At 42.0% G+C, this 15436-nt stretch overlaps 1 protein-coding gene across 2 annotated transcripts in view; it reads right to left on the reverse strand.

The window, feature by feature from the left end:
- Nucleotides 1–256: 256 nt before the first annotated feature.
- CSGALNACT2 (chondroitin sulfate N-acetylgalactosaminyltransferase 2) overlaps nucleotides 257–15436 on the reverse strand; it is a 34343-nt gene continuing 19163 nt past the window's right edge. For both annotated transcript variants that reach the window (XM_076338375.1, XM_076338376.1), the window contains 6 exons: nucleotides 7911–8127; nucleotides 7267–7368; nucleotides 5361–5539; nucleotides 3644–3738; nucleotides 2075–2156; nucleotides 257–905 (listed from right to left, as the gene is read on the reverse strand). In XM_076338375.1, coding sequence (XP_076194490.1) covers nucleotides 613–905; nucleotides 2075–2156; nucleotides 3644–3738; nucleotides 5361–5539; nucleotides 7267–7368; nucleotides 7911–8127 — 968 coding nt within the window. In that variant the 3' untranslated portion in view covers nucleotides 257–612. The remainder of the gene's footprint in view (nucleotides 906–2074; nucleotides 2157–3643; nucleotides 3739–5360; nucleotides 5540–7266; nucleotides 7369–7910; nucleotides 8128–15436) is intronic.

The raw sequence follows: 15436 nt of genomic DNA on the forward strand, positions 1-15436 counted from the left end.
TCATTTCCCCCTCTTTCACATGAATCATTCCATGTTCAGCCACGCCAATGTCTGTTCGTACAGCAAATGCGGCACCAAGCCCTTGCTGTGAAATCAGCAACCCGAACAGCTGGCGTACCAGCCAGCGCGTCCCGTACACCTTTCACGGCCAGATTCTTTTTCACACCTTTCTCTTGTTTCTACAATGGAGTGTAAGTACAGTATCCTTCTAAAGTCACAGTGCGGTGAGCCATACGGACTGAAAATACTCAAGACAACACAAAAGATTATTTAATTTAATTCTTAAAATAATGCACATATAAGAATTGAAATGTACCATGTGGAAGAGTGTTGAGTTGTACATTCTACTGATTTTTCCAATCGATACTGAAGACACTTTCCTTGAACTACATACACTTTCCAATTTATTTGAGGTGCTTGAACTTGCAAGATATGTAGGTAACAGCATATCAGTCAAAGAATTACTCGGAAAACAAATACAAGAACCAAAAACCCCCTAAACTCTTCTTCACTGAAAAAGAGCGGCACTGCATTTTTAAGCTGAATTAAGGCTGTAAAATGATGCTGGTTCATTGTGAAATTGAAGTCATCAAATGTCACGGGGGGTGACACTTAACCCACTGCTTCGCTGTTAGTCCTGTAAGCCTGCTTACGGAGGTGAGTCTCGATCTCCTCCCTGAAGACCAGCATCCCAAGGTGCGAGTGAGAGGCCTCGTTCATGGCTTTGGACTGGATGCACATGCGATACTGCTCCGGAGTGAGTTCGTCTGCACAGTGTTTCTCGTGCCAGAGGTGAAAGAGACCAGGGACCGGTGTCCTGATCACAATAAGGTCACCGTGCAAGTACTTTCTGTAAAGGTGAACATCCTCACCGCCCCAGCCTTTCACTTCCAAGTCAAAACCCCCTATAAAAACACAATATCAGAAAACGTTATTTTGGCACACAGGCTAGATGGGAGGCAACGCTCCTTGTGTAACCTATTACCAAGTCCGGTACGACATACCAGAAAGTCTGGAGCAATTAACAAGTTCTCCATGCCAAAGCATGCCAAATCGAGGGAGAGGAGCTTCAAGCATATCACATCCTTTGCAGTGGAAACTGCCCAGGACACAGATCGTGCACTGCTGGCTTCAGAAAGTCTCTTAGAACAGTGTCTCCCAATCGCATTATGCATGACATCCCATGTGACAGCTGCAGAAAACCATAGGCAAACCTCACTGGCTATGCTTTTGGGTTATTTTTAGCAATCATAATGGATTTCGGCAGCTGGAAAGCGAAGCAGTCACGCACCAAATGAAAAGCCCTCTCTAAAAATGCCAGCAATTGCTCCATAGGTCACAACTCAAAAAGCTGGATTAAGGAAAGGAACCTGTTCCACCATTTTACGTTCTCTTGCCTTTCCAGGACCATAGTGAAAATCGACCCAGACTCATGCACAATTTCAAAACTCTACAATTACCAAGTCTTCATTTAGCATATACCATACGCATGGCAATACGACTGCTATCAGATATCAGCCTGCATCCAAGCCGCTGTACAGCACGTAGGGCTGTATCATTGCACCTTCTGGCAGCCTATCTTCAAGACGGTCTTCCAGAAGCAAGTACGCCAAGCTGCTCTCAGTTTTAACAGCGTGCCACAAGGGGGTACCCAAGCATATTTCTAAAGCCTCGAACAACCACATTCAGCTACTCAAGGATATTTAAAAGAAAGAATTTGAATGCTTCTTGTCTACGTTAGTGGTTTACTTGAGGGACGTGTTTCTTAAACTTGATTAATTTGCTTCAGACAGTCACAAAGTACAACAAAAGAAAGATTTTTAGAAGTTCTAGAGCGAAACGTTGTTACCAAAAACTATTGTGACTTTTAACAAACACTGATAGGATGGGACATCGAAATCTAGAGAAACTAATTTATCTCATTGGTCAAACTTGTCAAGCAAGCCTGACTGCTGGGCTTGGGAAAATAATAAAAGAAATAAAGGCATTACTTTCCCATCGTTAGATAAGAAGAGAGAATACATTTTTAAACGCACAATGTTTTGGGGTTTTTTTTTTTACAGTTTCATCTTACCAACAGTCAGAAAGTCTGTCCGATATTGACAAGTCATCCCAAAGCCAAAATCCCGCCAGAAACCAGAATCCTTCTTGTGTACCTGCAATTTTAAAACAATACAATTTTGAAATGCAAAATACATCGAAGGAGGTACACTGCACTTGGTTTTGTAGAAAGCTAAGCTCTTCCGATCACTTGCTCAGCGCAGGATACAGCACGTAACACTTGAAGTATTTCTGCATCACGCACAGATGTGGGCTTCCTAATTACCTGCTCTTCACTTCACCCTTTGCCATCCGATTCCAAATACCTACTCGCATTGCAGTTTCCACATTTACCTTTCTGCCACACCACCTCTATTTTCCATATATCTGCTCAGACCAAGCAGTAAATTTTTGGTAGTCTATTGCCATATCATCTGTTCCCGATACTCCAATTCCCACCCGGTTTCTAAGGCCACATTCGTCTCTTCTTGTTCTGATACGACAAGAAAAGTAAGGTTTGTGATCGAAGGCAGCAACCACCAAGTTGTTGGATTCACAAAAGCAAACAGCAGAGCTGTCAGGCAGGAGCCCACTCCTCTCTCAGCTGTGACTACCTGAGGCCATATGCAAAAGCTTCCCTCCTACTTTCGGTAGGACCCTTGCAAACAACGTAGGGGGTGAGGGTTGTTATGTTTTTCTTTTCTTTTAGTAAGGCTGCGTTGCACTCTCTTTTCTCTCCTCCAAACCTGTCTACCTCCGAAGTCCCAGCTGCGAACCCCAATTTCATTTACGCAGTCTCTTGAAAGAGAGTCAGCCCGGACACTGACCGTGGCCGTTCCGTCTTCAGGCAACAAGGACCCAGAAATTCGGTACCTCCTTCTTTCTGCTGAGCCCCAAGTGCTCCTTAAGCCTGTTCTCTTGAATGTCTGCGGGGTTTATTTATTATGTTGACTACAAGCTTCCCTAGAAGCAGTGTTTCTCATTCCGAAAGGAAGATGAAATTAGCGGTGTCACAGCCCATGGCTCTGGCAGATGTTGGATGGCAAAGGTCAAGAACCAATCTGCACGGAGCACAGCTGTCCACAGCACGGGAAAAGCGACTGACGGAACATCTTGGCCCAACTCGCGTTACGTGGCACGATTCCTGCGGCTACCATTTGGTAGTTAGCAGAGAGCGTCGATGCTGAGGGAAGCTTATCAAGCACCGTTCACAGGTTTTGTTTTTTTTTTTTTTTTCCTTTCACCACTTCTTTGTTCGCTGGAACATAAGATGAAAGTTGCTGCCACGTTATGCTGCTATCCTCCTAAAATACTGGCTTTCCAAGCCAGAGTTAAGCAACAGATCAGAACTACCAACTTCATTTGATTAATAGCACTTTTTTTTTTTCCCTAAATCTAGGTAGAACTCCAAGTTTATCTAGGAATGAGTTTTGTACTGTTTGATAAGCTTTTCTTCCAAGTGCTTTGCCCATAACAGAGAAAAGTGTTTAGATATGCACTGCCAAAGGTCATAAGATACCCCAGACAGACTATTAAGTTACACTTAATTCTGTTTTAATACAAAGCACAACTAATTCTATCCAGAATAAATCACGCTGCTTACCAATTGTTGCTCCACAGGGGGTGGTATATCTTGGTTGGCATAGACAATAGCAGGATTATAAAGGCTGAATACCACAGGATAGAAAACCTTTTTCCCTGGAAGTCAAAAGGTAATTGTTACTAACTGCGGGCATCCTTTCCGAAGGCAAGAGGAAACAAGAAATACTCTCTTTATGTGAAATATTAGCTATGAGCCACCTAGTGAAAACAAATAAATATAAGGTCTAACTGCTAGGATTTCACATTTAGGTGGCCCATAACATCTAGTCAGGCAGAGCCCACAGGATTAAAAAAAAAATATTTATGTACACATTTATATATACTCTATGGGTATACATTTATAGATAGTTACACATACTTATATACATAACATACTATATAGTATTTTATCTCTCTCTCTCACAATTTCACATTAGATGACAGTGAAAAATCCCTGCAATAACGGTATGCAGTAAAGCTAAAAAAATAACCAAGTCCAAGTAAGACCTTGCATAGCTTGAGTTTTACGAGCGTGCCTCTTTCCACAAGCATTTAGAAGTGTGTACATCCAGGACGCCCCGCAAGGGCATTAAGCATCACGAGTATCCTGATTGTGCCGTGACACCAGTTCTAGGCCCGTTACAGAAGCCAGGTAAGTATTTTTCAAGGATCGCTTGCATTGCCAGTGGTGCAAAGGTATCGACGACAGCCCACAAGAATACTCGGCACCCTGATTTGGGCATGAACTCTGAAGGTGTGAGAAGCCTTTTCAGATCTCACTTGAAGCAAAGGTGACAAACTGTCAGTATGAGTTGTCGAGCAGTCTCTCAAACTCCCGTCTTTGTGAAAGCTCACAAGACGCTCCTCTCCAAAGTTTTTCCAATTATTTATACAACTCGTTTCACGAAGTGCAGAGACAGACAGAAATGAAAGAAAAAGTAAGAAATAGAATCCAAATATCTGGCTTATAGCAGACCTTCTTGCCTGTTTATTGTGTGAAGAAAAAGTATCTATTCATTCCAAATTGACATTTGGAGAAAATGGTTTCTGGCTGCAACAAATCTGGAGTAAGAGTAAGCATTAAAAAATAAAACAAACCCCAAATGTTTGACAGGAGAAGGTCTTAGCTAGCACGCTTGTTAACTCAAGAAAGCTTTATCCTTCTTGGCAGAAGCTTGCAGAACAAGCAAGCTTCATATAAACCTGAGAAAAATGGTCAGAAAATTTCAGAGCTTGGGATGTAAATGTGGAACGTTAGCTCAGTCTCTGTAAGGAGCACATCGTGCAGCTTGACTGAAAACCATTCGTGTGAGATGTGTCTTGGCCATGCAAGTGTGAGAAGACATAAACCAAACTTGTTAGAGATTTCAGTATAACAAAAAGCATCTTCCACCGTAAGTGCTGCGCTGAGTTTTGCTATACAAATTTACACGCAGTCTAACTGTTAAAGCAATTAAACCATCCAGCTTTCTTTTAGACAGCCGAATCTTGTGAAAACGTGAAAGTTGTACTTACTGTACAAAAAAGACGTGTTCTTAAAACAAGCTACACTAAGGCAAAAGTTATTTCTCAGTCTAAATACTACTGTCTTTTGTGCACAGGGTATTTTTCATTTTCCTAGGTGCATGGTATTGAATAAGCTCCACCATTCAAGTCCGTTTTCTGTACGCTCAACCACAGGTCAGTTTAAGCCAAACAAGGTGACAAGACTCCGTTACAGCAACCGTAAAGGACCGTACCAGGCTCAGCATTTAAGCGACAACTGTTGAGGAACTCGGCTGTGAAATAAACATCAACATCACAGAAGAACATCAGGACCTCGCCCTTTTCCCAGGCTCTGGCACCCATGTCAAGTCCCCGGCCTCGGTTAAATTCCTCATTCAGAGAGACGAGCGTGTAATTGTGGAAGTTAGTTTCTCTAGAAGAAAAACAGAGCCAAACCCAAAATAAATCCGTGTGGGGGGCGGAAGGGACCATTTATACTATTTCAGCATTTTACAGTAATTTCATTCCGGAAGTTTTTAAAAAAAAAAAACAGTTATATCATCAGGATGAGAAAAAAATATCCGTTCCACTTATTTGTCTATTTTAAGTGTCAGAGTTTAGACATGGTAAAAAGATGGACCAGAGTCTTACTTCACAACTTCACTTTGCATTTAATCATTCAGACAGACTTAAAAGGCCTTTTGGCAACTGACGTGAATTCAAGTGTTCTCTGAAATTACAATGCCATCTAAAATTTGTCCCCACAAACTACGAAGTCCCGACTAACAGAGCAATAGCGCTGTCTTCGCTACGTCAGAGAGGAGGGCAAACGGAAAGAGGGAGTCCCGGCACCACCAAACTCATGAGGCAAAAGGCCATCTGCCTGGTGATGCCACCATAACCCGGTCAAGCTTGCTTCTCCTCGCCGTTTCATGCCAGTAGCACACACGCCTCTACCCATCGCAGAAGAGGGAAGGAGCAGCAAAGGGAGACGGGGAATACACCCGGGGAATATCTTCAAGCAAAGTTAAGTGTCTACTTCGGAGACACTTCAGAGGTCAATGCTCGCAGAGAACAGAGTGAAGATACTCAACAGCAGCACCACTAAGAAGATAAAGAACCAGATAAATGCCCAGTGAGTTCGCAGCGCTGAATCTGACTCAGTGCTGTGAGAAGAGGAGGACGTCTCACAGGGAGCGGAGAGGCCTCAGAAACAGAGGCCGCCAGCGCTCGGCAAGCTAGGTGCCAGGGAGGCTCTGTGGGAGGAAGGCAGAAGCACTCCTCCCTTCCTAGAAGATGTCTGCGCACGCCAGGCCAACTGGCGCAGTCGCGTTTTAAGCCAGCGACACAATAACCTGTGCCCAATACATTTCGTCGAGCAGAGCCCTGGCCTGCGTTGCGAGATGGGGATACCTGGCAGCCCAGCTCCTTCTTGGCTAACGAGGGCAACAGGCTCCCAGCTCAGGGGCGAGCGTAAGAGCTCACCAGAGAAGGAGCCCCTTAGCTGCGGGCTTACGGACGCTATCACCTGTCCCATCCCTCTGGAACAAAAAAAAAAAAAAAAGCAACATTTGGGAATTTTAAATCCATACTACTGTAACGCTACTTGCTGAGACAGCCACGATGAAACGGTGTTTAAAGTTGTTTTACAGCAGAGGGTAAGTATGGGCCCAATTACCTAGTACCTAGAGGATAAAGGGCAAAGCTTAACTTCTCGCACTCAGCAGCCCACCAGCCAACTTTTACTACGTTTCTCTTCCTTATTATTAAATAAAATTGATTCTCCAGTGAAAGAACTATCGAAATGTACCTCCCAGTTCCAAAGAACTTTAATTCTGATCAATCTGTTAGCACGACTGAATATTCACTGCAAAACTCACCCCTGTTGTTTCTTGGACTGTCAAATAGAAACCTCAAAGCCACTGCTGCTAGTCTTTTTTGGCCTATAACCTGATATTTAGCAGTCTTCAGGAGACTTTTGCAACTTCAGCTGTAAAATGCCAACCAAAAAATAGTGTTCTGTAAATAAAGCTTATTTTTTCCTATTAAGCTGTAGCGGACTACAAAATTGTTCTTTTTATTATTTCATCCTTTTAAAAAACCATTTTAAATGCCAATCAATATAGTTTGTATTGACTGACGTTGGATCGACACACTTACCTAGCTACGGATTCCAGGATGCTTTTTACTTCTGATAGCCCATCTTGTCCAAAATACACCACTGTGAGGTGAACACGCTTATCCTGATGAATACACACATCCCTATAAGCACAAAGACAAGCCGGTATTAATAATTACTTGCAACACAACAGAAGCTTCAGGTACTTAAAAGCTATTGCATTTAAAAGTATTAGCAGATTTAAGTAGTCTGGTCAGACTTCAACTGGCTTCTAAAGAAAACAAGGAAAGATATTTTCCCTCTTCTTTCCCCATCTTTCCCATTTGAATCAGAAGGTTCCAATACTGTGTGTCTCATTCCAACACCTGATTTTATAAACAGGAGCTCAAAAAAAACTGTTGTAAAAACAGAAATGATGTTCAAGATCATCTGCGTCCAGGTTCGCAGTGGCCTTGGCATTCGGTCTAAAAGGGGTTTTGGTGCAGTTTGAGAATCTCTTAAGTCCTTTTAGAAGGAATATTTTCTCCATACAATAGGTTCAATTGCAAACATCCCAAGGCAGCTGCACACAATGTTGGAATCATTAGTTCTGTCGCAAATCCACCAGAACAGAAATGCATTTTGAAAACAAAACAGAATACTGAAAATCAGCAACATAGCTCACTACATAATCTCATGCACCTACCTAAAGTTTTGCATAAATTGTGCAAATGCCTCAGTTCTTCCAGCAAGAGGAACAATAATGTTAATGATTGATCTAGAAATATCGACCGTTTCGCTCTTCACTTTCATGAGGGGTCCAAAAGGTCGGAACAAGGTGACATGCCTGTATTCCATGCCATCCATCTTCTTATAAAACAGCTCATACTGTGTCCCCTTATCTCTTTCTGTACGATAGTAACCTGAAGAATAAGTCACACAAGTGATTTGTAAAGTCAAAGATCCCAGCAATTGTATTTCAGAAACACTGTTTTTCCTGAGAACTATAAAGAAGTGAAAAATAAAGCTTTGGGGGGAAAGCTTCCGGGGTTTTCCTAAAAACAAACAAAAAAATAATCCACAAACCACCAATTATCACAATCGCCCTCCTACCTTCTTAGACCAGATCTGAAAAACAATCTCAAACAACCTCCAGCTTCCCCAGCTTCTTAGATAGGTTTTATGGTCCTACATCAACTTCTCAGGTGGAATTAGAGTTGGGTCTTCCCCACAAAAAGGGAATTCAACTATTTGCGATGGAAAAGGATGGCTGAAATCTAATATTGCCTGTTCTTAAGCCCTTTGGTAAGGATCTTCCCCTGAGCTCGTCCACAGTAAAAGCTGAGATCATCTGGCCAGCAATCAACACAACACAAGCTGTGGGCAGAACAAATGACACAGTAACTCGCTTGACAAAGCCTGTAAAATCTGAAATGCGATATCTACAAAAGAAAAAAATCCATGCGATAAATGCTGGAATGCTTTAAAACCATTTTCACCGCTGACCTAACTACAGTGCTTTCTATCCCGCAAATAAGCATAGTGGCATTTTACTGCAGCTATGGTCCGCTAAGGACGTAAGCGGAAGTTTTCTGCATAGCTGTAACACTGAGAAAACAATACCAGTTCTCTACAAACAGGACTACCTATTTAGAGACATTTTACTACTCTTTTCCTTACTAGGGAAATCTATCCCATTCAGACCAAATATTTAGGTTAGCCGATTGCTTTCATTTAAGGACCACCAAGGAAGCAACTCAAGCCAACACCCTCTCTAATTTTACACCACAAAGGAAAAGACCAAGACTCATCTGTGGCTTTGACTGAACCGAGCTCTGCGTTGGTAATCCTGTATCTATACTAACCTGAGAGTATGAAACGATGACAGAAAGAAATCCTCCAACAGAGCTGCCCTACGTTCACCCCATCTCCGCTCTCCTCTCTCCCCCACAAGGAAAAGGTGTATTATGGAGAAGAAACATAAGCTACGCTATGAACCAAACAACTGTCAGTTGAGCTGACCGCACAGACCATTGAGAAAGTTATGAATAGGTGCATATCCCCAAGTGCGGTGGGCACACCTGCCTTTACACCACGCAACCGGCGCATTTCCATTCGCTCGGCAGGCCTGAACTGCCTCTTCTCCTGCGAGCCAGCCTCCAGAGCAGCTGAAATCCTCTCCCGGCCTCCCACCCCGAAAGGAGGTGGCAGGGCGCAGGATAGATGCACTGTTCCGGTGATACAAAGGGTTGTCTCTTGCGCTCAGTATTGATACTGTCCTTTTTGTTGCCGTTGTCGTCATCTTTTTTGCAACTGAAATCAAGAGGGGTCAAGGTATGTGAAGGGAGCAGCCCTCAAAACTTAGAGCAGCTTGGTTTTGTTTGTCTATCTCAGGAACTAGAAAGAAGTGATCTTACAGCTTTGCTTCTCTCCCTGCTCCTCCATGTTCCCTTCCTCCCATTACCTTCTCCTTCAATACAAGCAGCAAAGGAATGCGTACACCACCTTGCCCCAGCTCTTCTCCTCTATATCCCGGGTTCCCTTACAAAGAGTGCTTTCCCTAAATCTACCTAACTCCCTCCACCGCTCCTCCGCTCCAGCCTCCCTCCCCAAACCAAACCCAGTTTCATTCACTGATGTTCCCTCCTTCTGCCCCTGCCCTGTTGCTGCCCAACAGCCTCTCTTTTACAGCAAGCTCCCTATTCCCCTCCAATATCCAGCTCTGTAACCCGTTCTTTCTTGCCGGCGAGCGTGTGCACTGGCAGACCCGATGGGAAACGTGGACGACCACCACACCGGGTCTGTGGGGGACAGGGTGTAGCAGAACAAGCTGGTGCCATCACGCTGGGAGTTAACGGTGACCGAGTCTAACCTTTCAACTCAAATGCTTTTTACCCTTTGGACAAAGTTTTGCAATGCACTCACTTAAGGGACAGAAATCCACATTTATTCCTTTGTGAACGCAGAGCTGCGTAAAATATGCACCACATCTTAATGCTCAGGAAAAGCATGAGAGTTTCAAATCAGTATTGATTACAAGTACTGAAAAGGGTGTTTCAAACAATGAAAGTCCACGGTGTTGACTGTCAGAAGCAGAACAACATCATAAATCCCTCTCAATCCTTTTCCACTCCAACCCTTCGTGCTGCGTAGTCCAGCGCTGTAGCTTGAAAACAGCTTCTTGGTTATCGGAGCAGCTGACTGCGCACCACGGTGGTTGCACACCACGCTCTCATGCAATATGCAGCAAGTACTTTGTACCAGTACTCCTGCATAAATTAACATTCAGTATCGTATATTTTATTCCTTTCTCTAGCATCCAATAGCCCTTTACAGATGAAAATACCATTTACAATGTGAGTGAAGTTTTTAAAAAGCATGTCACAATCGCCAATAGCTTATCTTTAATCACAGCGTAAGCTTAGATGTCAGTCTACAACAGAAGGCACAGAATAAAAATTTCTAGATTAAAGTAACTTTATGAAGTTACAGCAGCACTTTTTTTAAGACCTTAATGTGCAAGTCCGAATTTGAGCAGTGCCTTATCAACATTCAATTGCTGGAACGTAAGATTCCAAACTTTTGAATCTCACCATCCTACCAGCACCACACTTCTTTTAAACAGTAACCATGCGCTCCTCGAGTTACTCTCCTTGCTATGAGCTAACCTCCGTAGGTAATCTACTAATTTGAATACTTTTATGGGATTAAAGCTTCTACACACAGAAGCCAGAACTGAGAACAGCCAGAAAAAGAACCCACATCTGTTTTACTTCTTAGCTTATTCAGGTTTTTAACACTTGGGATTGACTCATGTAATAAAAGCTGCTATCTCACCTTCCAACTAGCATACGCTGGCTGCCATCCAAAATAGAGCTCTATAACCAAAGGGGTAAAAAGCAGCAGAAATAATTTAACAGCTGTTGTTCCTGCTCCACGAAGCTTTACTCCCTTTGCAGAAGTTCTGTTTCTCAAACAAATTAAATCTTAGGAATACTGGGGGTCAATTACTATCAAAGCCAAAAAGCTGTTCTTCCATCGCACCGAATACTATTACTTGTTTTACAACTACCAAGAAAGCTACCAAGAAAGTGTTTGGTCTATGGAATTTAAGACATATGTCCTATTTTTTTTGTGTATTAAAATTCTCCGTTGAAGTTCCCAGGACACTGGCCAGTTTCTGGTCTTATGCAGGACATACTAAAGGGGGTGTTTGCATGACAAACAGCCCACGCTGTTCTACGGATGGCAAGGACTCTGGAAGAGTTTTGACTCTGAGCTTGCAGCATTGGAATAAACACTTTTTACATGCCAAGGACGTATTTCGGGTGGCGAGTCTTCCGTTGAGATTCAGACCTAAAGATAGTTTCTGGACTTTGCCCAGTTCCAACTGGAAACACAGAAGCAAGAGAAGTGCACCCAAACAGCAGCGCTCAAATTCTGGTAGACATTCAACAACAAGACCTTTATTACAGATTAACTAATTGCTAATTAGCTTCCGAAAATATGCTAATGCCTCTATTTTCCAAAGGTTAATTTTAAATGTCTATCCAATGGAAAAGCTTTTAATCTCTTGATAAAATAAACCCGCTACACTGATAAATGTAACCCAAATAAACCAGTTACACCGATAGTACAGTACAGATATCCATGAAGGCTCCTCACTGAGTTTTGCATCGCTATTCAAGACTTAATGTCACGGGCTTCTGAAGTAAGGGGATGGACAGCGGTAATACTATCATGCTCTTCCCATCTTACTTATCCTCTCTTTCTCAATATTATCAAACGCTGATCTCAACGAAATCTAGTTTTATTCCAGGACTACCTTAGAATGCCCAATTCAGCAACTGCATTCGTTGTCTGTAGTCCTAGACCCCTTCCTTTGTGAAAATATGTACCATTGCAACTTTTCTTCTCTCTAGGGATACCCTTCACCCAAGGGGGATAGCGTACTCCTATTTCTCATACGCTTAGATCTAATGGAAATATTAAGAAAAACAACTTCAAAGTGTTTCTCAAACGGCAACTGCAGAACAAGACTTTTTTTAAGGTCAGGGTTTTGTTCTGTTAATATTAGAATTCTGGAAGTTTCATTCTGGGTTGCAGCAAAGCGAAAAAGGTAACTGTGCACCAAACAGAGCCCTGCAGAGCTGAGAAACTTCCTGGTTTTCTCTTCATCAGCAGAGAAAGTCAACTGAGCCTTGAGAAAAATAATTTGGAGCTTTCAGAAAGTATCTTTATAGTTGCAATGCGTACTTGCAAATCTTTTTTTTTTTTTACTTGATGTTATTACTCGAACCTGCCAATAGCCACGACGTGGCTGTGGCAGCTCTGCCTAAGCACAGCTCCGAAACACATTTGATCATTACTTTGTTTTGCAATGCTAAAGAAAAAAAAAAAAAAAGAACATCAGTTTGGATAACACCTCAACAGGTTGCTCCCTATCATGGATACAGCTTCCTTGCACCACTGGCAGAAGGCAGAGTATCTTCACGCAGAGACCACAGAGGCTGAGCATGCAGCAAAAAAGCTGCACGAACAGTTAAATCAAGGGCACAAGGCAGAAAAAACCCAGAGTAGCAAGAAGAAAGTTACCATCCATCAGCACGTCTTTTGAAGTTTTTTGGCCCACACGGTATTAAGAGTAATAAAAAAAATCAGTTGATTCAGACTACCGTGTATTATTGAGTAATTAAGCGTACTTTTCCAGAAAAGTTTATTTAGGAAATTTTTCTATTTTATAAATAGACAAGGCAGACTAAGTTTAAATTCATGTCATTAGTCTTTGTTGTCACAAGTGACTCCAATACAGGTAAATCCTAAAATACAGTACGAAAAAAAATTCTCGATCCTTTTACAAATCAAGACAGTGATATTCTACTGAGTGGGCAAAGACAATGTAAATGCTGGGGAAGAACTTCAGACATTCAATGGTGATGAAGAGATACCATTAGGTCCAATTGTCTATACGATAAAAGATTCTGAACTTATTTAAACAGCCACCAAATTCTCTAAGGATTTACTAATACAACTTAAAGTACATACCAGAAAAGATTACATGGCTCAAGGGCTAGTCTAGTATCTCACAAGCCTAGGAAAAAAGCTGAAATAATTCCCAGAACCAAACATTGACCTACGTGAAAAGTTAGCTTATTGAGGTAGGAAGCTACAACACTTCTAGAATAAAAACGCCCATTTCTAGTTTAGCTTATACTTGTGGCACAGTTTTGTGGGTCAGTTTTTGTAGATAGAGATGCGTTAGTTTTGAGAAAAAAATCCCTGCAAGTCAGAACAAAAGCAAAATCAGTTTGTTTATATTAAGCATAATATATGATGGCTATGTATTAACTAATGCAGTGTCAGTTTTCTCTTTTGCCCTCTGAACCAAAGTAATCCACGCACCAAGTTTCTCAGCCTCTTGTTTCAAATTGCATAAAACTCTAGTCTTAGTCCTAAATCCCAAAATAATCTTTAGCGACTGAAGAGGATACAGAACTGAAGTGACAAACTATTTAACGCCAGCCGACTTTAACGAACTGTTTCTCTAAATGAGCAATGCTAAGCCCGCAACAATTTAGTTGTGCCCTTAGGACAGTTAGAGGAACCGTTGTGGCTTCAGTAGATACACCAAGTCTGCTATGGGACTTGAGCCCAGCAGTTTATGATAGCTTAAGGGAGCAGTATTTTCCAAATGGAAAGACATCAACTTTCCAACTGCACTTCCATCAAACGAGGATGCACAAACCGACAGCCGGGGTAGCGCGCTAGAGCCCGGTCACAGGGCTGCAGGGACCGCTACCGCCTGGTTCCATTTCTCACCTCTAAGTTTTGGAACAATAGAAGGAAAAAAAAAAAGTGTTAATATTCAGAAGCAGCTTTTTTTGCTGGCCCAGTGTCTAAATTAGCCAGTAGTAGTCTCACATACACAAACACAGAATACCCACACAACCCACAACTTCTGTCTGAAACAAGACACTGATATATATCACTATGGCTAGTTGGTAACACACCCATATGAGCTACCACATAAAAATTACTTTCTTTTAAGTGCTGCATATTTTTTCTACAGTTCTGTAACCTATGCTTGAAGAAACTGCCTTTACAACAAAAGGAAACTCGTTCAACTTCCAAAACCAATTATCAATATACCGGTGTGAAGAGAGGCAGAGGTATAAGTACAGTTCTAAGGTCCTACATATCTCCTGCTTTCTTGGAGGTCTGCAGTCATTAAAGGCAGTACACCAAGAAAAATGAACAACTATTTCAGTACTGGTTAAAAGAGAAGTCTACTAGTAGAGTATAAGCAGTATCTCGAACAGTAAAGGAAAAGCAGCTGCACACTTAATATAAAAAGAAAACAATTAAAAGACTGCAAGAATGACTACTTCCAGACAAAATAATATGGTTTTAAGTGAAAACTGTACTAAGAGCCTAACACTGCGCTGGCTGCGTTATACTGAGACAGTTGAACAGATTCTATGCCCTGCCCCACCTCCTGGAATGAAGAGTACTTGCATTAAACTTTAAACACAGTAGCTGTTAAAAGCAGAGACTTTTTGCGCTACAGACCAATTACATCATCTTAGACTGAAAGAACCGATTATTTCAAGGCCAACGGTACCTTTCTCCAGCATGTGTTTGCTTAATAATGCAGACATCAGTGCTGCTGAGATCCAGAATCCCTTTTACAGTAATGCTCTTATAACATGGTCCAACTTTTGGTTTTTTTATGGCAGCATGAACTGTATTTAATACTGTAAATGCAAAAAAGAGGTACTAGGGCCGTTTTTGATAATACTTATCTCCATCAGCATTACACTGTACCTTGAAAGCCATCTTTTACAGGAATTATCACTAACGCACTTTTAAGGGCGTCACTAAATGTTGACAGCATAACTGCTATTTTCGTTTTTATAGTAACGTGTTCATAATTAAATTTACAAGCACTGAAAGAGAACTGAATGGAGAACAAGAGAACAGTTTAAGGTCGCGCAGCTTAGCGAACCGCATAACTAGCATACCATGAAGGGTCTCTCTATTCAGGACACGAAGTTCTTCAGCTGACACGACCAGAGCACGTTAGCCCACCAACGCTCTCCCTCCAAGATGAGTATGCCAGCTCTACGGGAGTCAAAAGCCTGAACAGTGACTAAAAGCAGCACAGAGATGAGTGAAGAAGAAAAACCCTGTAGCTTCATACTGAGTAGCTTAACTATGCTGGAACAAGAGAGA

Source organism: Aptenodytes patagonicus, chromosome 5, assembly GCF_965638725.1.
Source record: "Aptenodytes patagonicus chromosome 5, bAptPat1.pri.cur, whole genome shotgun sequence".
NCBI classification, from domain to species: Eukaryota; Metazoa; Chordata; class Aves; order Sphenisciformes; family Spheniscidae; genus Aptenodytes; species Aptenodytes patagonicus.